This window comes from Bison bison, unplaced genomic scaffold (assembly GCF_000754665.1).
Source record: "Bison bison bison isolate TAMUID 2011002044 unplaced genomic scaffold, Bison_UMD1.0 scf7180017864115, whole genome shotgun sequence".
Classification (NCBI taxonomy): domain Eukaryota; kingdom Metazoa; phylum Chordata; class Mammalia; order Artiodactyla; family Bovidae; genus Bison; species Bison bison.
Genome location: NW_011494687.1, coordinates 1771796 through 1779079, shown reverse-complemented (window position 1 = coordinate 1779079; position 7284 = coordinate 1771796). Strand labels below are relative to the sequence as shown.

The following is a 7284-nucleotide window of genomic DNA, read 5'->3' as shown; positions in this document are numbered from 1 at the left end:
GGCAGTAAACTTCCCAGCTCGGAAGCCGCGAGGCTCAGGGCCGCTGTGGCCCGATAGGGGGCGCCCGAGGCATCGCCCCTAAGAATTTGAGAGCAGCCCGGCCTCCAGGGGGCGCCCGCGCCCATGGCCCCGCGGCCTGCTCGCTCCCGCGAGTCCAGCTGCTTTTGAAGTTCAGCTCCACCAGAGCGCGGATTAGTGTCCTGTGCGGGTTAGCTTTGAGACAGATCCCAGCGGGACCCCCGCCTGCCCCTGGCCACGCCTAATCCGCGGCTAATGACTTCTGTCTGCTCGGTCAGCGTAGCCTGAGTCCTTCTGGTGGGAAGAAATGAGATCTGGAATTCAAGGAGTTCTGAGTCTCAGTTCGGCCCCAGGGACCAAGATCCAAAGACGGAAGGAGCCTTAGAAATAGGGTCACAGACAAGGGGTCAGAGACAAGTACCAGAAGCAGATGAAGGGTCAAGGAGCCCCGGAGAGGCAGAAGCAATAACGTAGTAAGAAACCCGAAAAGCAAGGGGGGGGGCCCAAGGCAGGAGGATCACCGCGGCTGCCAGGAAAAAAGCCGGGAGGAGAGCCTGGAAAGCGCGAGGCGCGGATCACTAGGACTCAGAGAAAGGGCTCCGCAAGAAAGGTGAGGGCCCAAGAAGCAAAGGGGCGCGGCACCGGAGCCAGAAGTCCCTATCACTCCAGCTGTGCCACAGGAGTCACATGTGCAGCCCAGCTGTGCGGCCCCTCGAGCTCGAGCTCCAGAATTGATTTTTAGCCCCAGATTCTGGAGGGCTACGGGGCACAGGTGAAAGGACACCTCAGCCCCTGACCCGGCCCTGGAAGAGCAGGTACTCAGGGCCAGGCTCTGAGCTGCTCCAGGCTCCGACATCCCGTCAGTCCCCCGCCCCCGCCCCCCACACACGTAAGCACAGAGTCTCTGTCTCTTTGTTCTCGCCCTGTCTCTGACACTTTATCTCATTATCCGCCGGAGGGAGGCGGAGAGCTCGGGACCCCGCAGCCTAATTACAGCCGCGCTTGTCAGCGCAGGAGGTGGGGGAGGTATCAGGCGCGGGAGGGGAAAGCAGGAGGCCCTCAGGAAGGGACCCCTACCTCTCGGTACTCTAAGAGGCACAGCAGCGGGTGCACGGCTCGCCCCTGCCTGGGCACCACGAAGCTTTGGAGGGGAGAAGTGGGAGCTCTCTATAGGAATCAGCTGCCAGGACAGCAGTAGGGGAAGGAGGGGTTAGGTTAGCGTGGAATGGGGAGAAGTGGTTAAGGCTCAGCTCTTGCAGGGCTCCCTAGGACCCCAGTTCCCCAAAGACAGGGGCAGAGATAGTATAGCATCCCACCTGATAGTACAGCATGCACCCGAGTTGATCATCCAGTGGGATGCAATCACTCTAGCTTCTGTCTCTATGTGTTCTCTTTTCTCTTTCAACATCTTTTCTATCTTTCTTCCACGATTTCCTTCACTCCATTCTCTTTCTCTCCATCACAGTCAGAGGCAGAAGTTGTCTCCTTGGATGGATACCCGAGGTAGGTAGGGGAAGGAAGACTCTTAATCCCCAGATTTAACCAACTGTTTTACTCTATCCTGAGCCAGGCTTGAGATAATGCCCGGCTCCCCTGGCCTCCACACTCTTCCAGGCTAACCATGACACAAGTTGGAGAAGCCACCCAGGTCTAGAGCGGCTTGGATCTGTCTGCGCCCCCACCACCACTCCCCACTGTTCTTGGAGGGAGGTGGCCCTGCTAGCTCCTGGGTGGCTCTAGGGGTGTCAGGGAAACATTACAGAGGCCCTCACTTGTCCCTGATCCCCATCCCCCCACCCCCTCCGCCCCACTTGTGAACACCCTGCAGCTGCACTTTACTGGAGGTCTGTCTGCCTGTCCCCTGTTGAGCCCCTTCCTCCCACTTCAGGATTCCCCTCAGTTGGGCTCTCAGTTAGAGTCTGGGAGGCCTCTCCCTTGGACCAGCCCAAAGCATGATAATGTCTCCTGGGCCAAGATCGGATCCCTTGGAGTGGAGAGTGGATGAGCAGAAATCCTCCTGTTCCCCAACAATTCTCTTCCTGGCCGGTCCTGGAACTGCAATAAGGAGAGAGATGGGGGTTGGGGTGAATCTGATGAAGTTGCCGGGGCTGGGCCAGGCTGGGCTGGGCTGACCCCTCCCCAGAGAGGGGCGGGACCCCAGGAGGAGCAAGGGCTCAGGGCTGCTGGAGAGGAGCAGACACTGGAGAGGCGCTATGGCGGGAACCAGCCTCGGAGCCCGCTTCTATCGGCAGATCAAGAGACATCCCGGGGTAAGTTTGGTCCCAGGAGCCATGATTCTACCTTCTAACTCTCTAGCTGCCCTGGCAGCCCCGAAATCTACCCGTACCCTGCCTTTTGCTAAGTTTCCCCAAAGCTCCTAGTATTTTTCTGCAGTGCCCTCAATCCAATCCCTGCAATGTCCCCGGGTCCCTTGAAGTCACCTCAAACAGGTTAGCTACAGGTTGAGGGAGACTATGGCAGGAAATGTGGTGGGAGGCTGTAGGTCCTCTCTTCCCAAAGGGAGAGAGCGCCAGACCTGGGATGGGGTGGCATGGGGGTTGGCCGAGCAGAAAAGCTTGTAAAAGGAGATTGGGAGGGGGCTGTTCCTGAAAAAAGTTCTTTCTGTCTTCCCGCAGCTCATCCCGATGATCGGCTTCATTGGCCTGGGCATGGGCAGCGCTGCGCTCTACTTGCTGCGACTCGCCTTGCGCAGCCCCGACGTCTGGTAAAGGCCGGGCTTGGGACACAGGAAGGGGTCCTGGGTGGGGCAAGATGGGACAGGAATGCACAGGACTCTCAGGAATGATGTGAATGGTGGTCCTCGAGGGGACTCCCAGGCAGGCTACATCTCGGGACTGGAGCCTACTCCTGACCGGGGAGGCCCCCCGCCTCCCCTCGGGCCCTCCCTCAGTAGCTAGAGATTCTGCCGGCTTTGGGCTGCGGAACTAGCACCGCTCCCGGCCGCGTTACCATGACGACGCCGCTCTGCCGGGCGCCGGCGGCCTTTGGGTACCTCTATCTCGCTGCCCAAGCGCTGGGGGTGTGGCCGGGTGAGCTGCTGGGGTCGCCTTTGCAACCAGGGGAGCGCGGAGACTCCAAGCCGCGCCAGAGGCGGCGGGAATGGAGGGTCTGCCATTAGGCAGGAGCACCCATGGCGTTGTCTGAATTCAAGTCACATCACTGCAACCCCAGTACCTAGGGATTTCGGGATTTCTGCCTGATTCCCACCGCCCAGCTCTGCGGGGCTAGCCTAGGGTGGCACCGAACCGGCGGGAGTCCTTGGGCCAGGTTGTCAAGTCTATCACCTGGCCCCACGCTGACAATGGTGACAGCCTTCTTGCTTCACTTGTCAGCACCTGCTAATGTGCCCCCTCCCCTCTCAGTCTCTGGGAAATGCACACACCCCCATCTCCCGGGAGGATGGAGGGTGCTGGGGTGGGGGGACAGACCTTATGGGTCCCCTTAGGCTCCAGAGTCCTAGCTCCCAGAGAGGAAACCCTAACCAGCACCACCCCCACCCCCACCTCCGTCTCCACAGCTGGGACCGAAAGAACAACCCGGAGCCCTGGAACCGCCTCAGCCCCAATGACCAATACAAGGTACCTCCCAGTGGCCTTCAGGTTGCACCGCCATTCGCTCATCTCTTGATCCCAGCTGGGCACCTCCCACCCCAGCAAAGGGACGAGTGGGGCACTCAGTGCAATCCCCCTTTCTCTCCATAGTTCCTTGCAGTTTCCACTGACTACAAGAAACTGAAGAAAGACAGGCCAGACTTCTAAGCCTGGCTGCAGTGCCAGTCGACGTGAACCACCAGCAGCCAGCCTACTCATTTCTTCCACTCTCCACCCTCAACCCCAAGGCGCCACACTAGCCACCCTGTCCAGTTTCTGCTTACACAGCCGGGTTCCCACGAGGAGGGGAGGCAGCCCCACCCCCCTTCCCTTGCTCCCAGCAGCGGAAGCGCCTCTGACCCTCAGCTTCAGTCCCACGAGGGGGAGGAGCAGTTAAAGGGCAGGCAGTAGCCTAACCCAAAAGGCTCATGCCAGCCCCTCTGCCCCGTTACCCTGGCTTCGGAGGGCGGGGTGCATGCTACATGTTGAGCGTGGCCTACGTGAGAGACAAGACCAAGCAGGGGCCTGAGTGCCAAATGACGTGGCGGGCCCCACGTTAGCCCAGGCTACAGGCTTCCTGGCGCCAGCCTGGGGGCGGTGCTACTCTGGCTCCCTGGGCTCGACCAGGCTCGTTGCTGACAGTACAGCCAGCTTGAGGCACCCACACTCAGGAAGGTGTGGCTTGTTCCTCCAGTGCCTGCGCTGCTTCCGCTTCCCTCCCGCTTCCGGTACCACTGGGCACCCCCTCCCGCCTCACACCTGGGCCTCCCCAACCCCTCCCCTACTTCCCTTGGTCCCCAGGGATCAAACAGAAGCAGCCGTGGGCAAAATACAATTTCATTTAACAAATTGAATTTGTTGCGCCTGCTAATCACGTCTGGTGTCGCCTCTGATCAGAGGGAGAGGAGGAGGCAGCCTTGGGGGTCCTTGTGGTGGTGGTGGGAAGGAAATGAAGAATATGCTGAGGGAGAGGAATCACCACTTGGCCCAGGGGGCCCCCGGGGGGCCCCTACCCCAGTAACAGAAGCTCAGGGCAGGTTAGTATTTTATTAGATAGAAACAGAAAGGAGGGTGCCTACCCACCCCTTCCTCTGGCTCAGGAGAGGAACTCCCGCCTCCCCAAGAAAGGGCAGGGGTCTATAATACTGAGATAATGGGAGAGGTTAGGGAAGAAAGCTCCAAGCCTCCTCCTTCTTAGTCTTATCCTGAGAAGTGGAACTACACATGGCTCTTGCCCTAAGTGGGGGGCCCTTCCCTCCGCCAGCAGAAAGCTGAAAGAGGAGCAGTTACCACCCCTCCCCAGCTTGTCCAGGAAGGCCAAGAGGGAGACATGTCAGTCTACGGGCTTCGTTTCTTAGGTGCCTTCAGTGATCATCAAAACCAGGCATGGGGAAGGCCCTGGCGAACTGCTCCACCCGTTGCCTAAGGTCGGCCAGCTGATGACTTGTTTCTGGGTCTTTGAGCAGGAAAGATTTGAAATCCTGGAGTTTGGCTAGACACGGGTGACGAAAAAAAAGTGGTCAGAGCTTAGGGGAAGGCAGTGAGATCAGCTGGAGGAGGGGGGAGATAGTCAGTATGAACTGGCTGGGGGGCGGGGGAGGTCTTGTCCACTCACTGGTCTTGCTCTTCACTTCCAAGCCAATGTTGACACCTTCATCTATAAAGCCTACAACTTTCCGGAAGTCATCTTCAAGGAACCCTCGAGAAGTCAGGGCTGGGGCCCCTGTGAGAGGGGCAGAAGAGGATTAGCACAGCCCCAGTCCACCTGGCAGTCAGCCCCGCCCCTACCAGAAAGCAGGTCTCACCCAGCCTCAGGCCCCCAGGGGTGATGGCACTTCGATCTCCAGGACAGGTGTTCTTGTTGGCCGTGATGGATACAAGTTCCAACACCCGTTCTGCTCGAGCTCCGTCCAGGCCCTTTGGCCGAAGGTCTACCAGCACTAGGTGGTTGTCAGTGCCACCTGAGGCGGGGAGAGTGAGCAGGGAGTGGTGGTAAGTCCTGGGCCTCTGAGGCTACGGGGGCTTGCACCTCCCCCACCCCACCCCCCCAGCTCACCAGACACCAGGGAGTAGCCTCGCTCCAGCAGGGCATTAGCCATGGCCTGAGCGTTCTTCAGAATCTGCAGGGAGTACTCCCGGAACATGGGGGTGCAGGCCTGGAGAAGAGGCAGCAGCACTGTTGCCTTAAGCCCGGCCCCTCCTGCCCCACCACCCCCAGCATACTTGGGACCCCATCCCCACGTCCTCCCAGCCTGACACCTCCCTTCCATCAGCTCCAATTTCAGCTAGCAAGGTGCAGGGTCTGAGCCTCCAAGCCCTGCCCCCTCCCACCCCACAAGAGTAGGCTCCCCAACCTGCTTTAGGGCCACAGCCACTGCAGCAATGGCATGGTTGTGGGGGCCCCCCTGCAGGGATGGGAACACAGCAAAGTTGATTCGGTCCTCAAATGTGTAAGGGATCTCTCGGCCAGTTTTGGGGTCCACAGCCTGCACCCCCTTCCGGTAGAAGATGAGTCCTGACCTGTGTGGGAGGTAGGCGGTCAGAATCTAAGCTGACAAGACAGAGCATGGGGGTGGGGAGAGCAGAGGAGACTGGCTGGCCTGGCCCCCACCGGCTCTCAGAGTCCAGCCCAGTAGTGTTCAGTGTGGTGGACTCCAGGGCTTGAGGACAGCAGACCTCACCTCCACCCCCAAACTCCCTGCCGGGGAACTGCCACCAGGGGCAGGAAAAGGAGAAGTATCCTAGACAGGGCTTCTGGTGGGAACAAACTCACATCCAACCCCAACCATGCCCTGGGGTGGGGCATGAAGACAGGGAGAGGCAAGGAAAGCCCTCAGGGAAGCCTGACCTGGCCCCTCGAAGGGTCTTGTGAGTGGTCGTGGTGACAATATCCGCGTGCTTGAAGGGTGAGGGGATCACCTTGGCAGCCACCAGGCCACTGATGTGGGCCATGTCTGCCAAGAGGTGTGCCTTGACCTCGTCACACACCTAGGTGGGTACAGAGGAGGACAGAGATAGGCCTCAGCCTGGGGAGGGCCCAGATAGGCCTGCCCAAGGCTTGCCCCTCCTCCCAAGTCTCCTCACGACCCCTTGGGGAGGGGCAGAGATTCCAGCCCACCACTAACTTCTCTCATGCGGGCGTAGTCAATGAGACGAGCATAGGCACTGGTACCAGCTATGATGAGTCGTGGTTTGAAGAGCCGAGCAGTGAGTGCCAGCTGGTCATAGTCAATGAGGCCGGTTTGGGGCTAGACAGACAGACAAAAAGCTAAAGTTCTAAGAGAAAGCAGAGCAGCTCCTCAGAGCTCCCTCCTCACACCCCAGAGCACTCACGTTCAGCTTATAAGGCATAGACTCGAAGAAGATAGATGTAGCTGAGATCCGCTTGACATCAGACATGTAGCCGTGGGTGAGACTGGGAGGAGAGGAGAGGAAGGAGGCAGGTTCAGAGTACAGGAACTCTCCAACTCAGCCACTGGCTTCCTGCCCCGCTCCAAAGGCCGGGGTCTCTGGAACACTGCTCCTAGCAAGTTGTACCCCTGTGGCTCTGAGCAACACTTATGGGGTCTTATCTTCCTCAACCACTCCTGGACTGGGAGAGCCCTGTTCCATCTGCATGGAACACAGTAGCTGTTCAATAAATTACTCTTCTCTC

The 7284-nt window shown here is 59.1% G+C and overlaps 2 protein-coding genes across 4 annotated transcripts in view; one reads left to right on the top strand and one right to left on the bottom strand.

Annotated features, from left to right (window-relative positions):
- The first annotated feature begins 2131 nt into the window (after positions 1–2131).
- NDUFA4L2 (NADH dehydrogenase (ubiquinone) 1 alpha subcomplex, 4-like 2) lies at positions 2132–4478 on the top strand. Its single transcript, XM_010839314.1, has 4 exons — positions 2132–2288; positions 2655–2743; positions 3557–3617; positions 3741–4478. The coding sequence occupies exons 1-4, from the start codon at positions 2232–2234 to the stop codon at positions 3795–3797; spliced, it is 264 nt and encodes an 87-aa protein (XP_010837616.1). The 5' UTR covers positions 2132–2231; the 3' UTR covers positions 3798–4478.
- The window catches only part of SHMT2 (serine hydroxymethyltransferase 2 (mitochondrial)), an 8220-nt gene continuing 5386 nt past the window's right edge, over positions 4451–7284 (bottom strand). For all 3 annotated transcript variants that reach the window (XM_010839317.1, XM_010839316.1, XM_010839315.1), the window contains 8 exons: positions 6963–7044; positions 6755–6877; positions 6478–6617; positions 5984–6149; positions 5686–5785; positions 5435–5590; positions 5245–5352; positions 4451–5121 (listed from right to left, as the gene is read on the bottom strand). In XM_010839317.1, coding sequence (XP_010837619.1) covers positions 4994–5121; positions 5245–5352; positions 5435–5590; positions 5686–5785; positions 5984–6149; positions 6478–6617; positions 6755–6877; positions 6963–7044 — 1003 coding nt within the window. In that variant the 3' untranslated portion in view covers positions 4451–4993. The remainder of the gene's footprint in view (positions 5122–5244; positions 5353–5434; positions 5591–5685; positions 5786–5983; positions 6150–6477; positions 6618–6754; positions 6878–6962; positions 7045–7284) is intronic.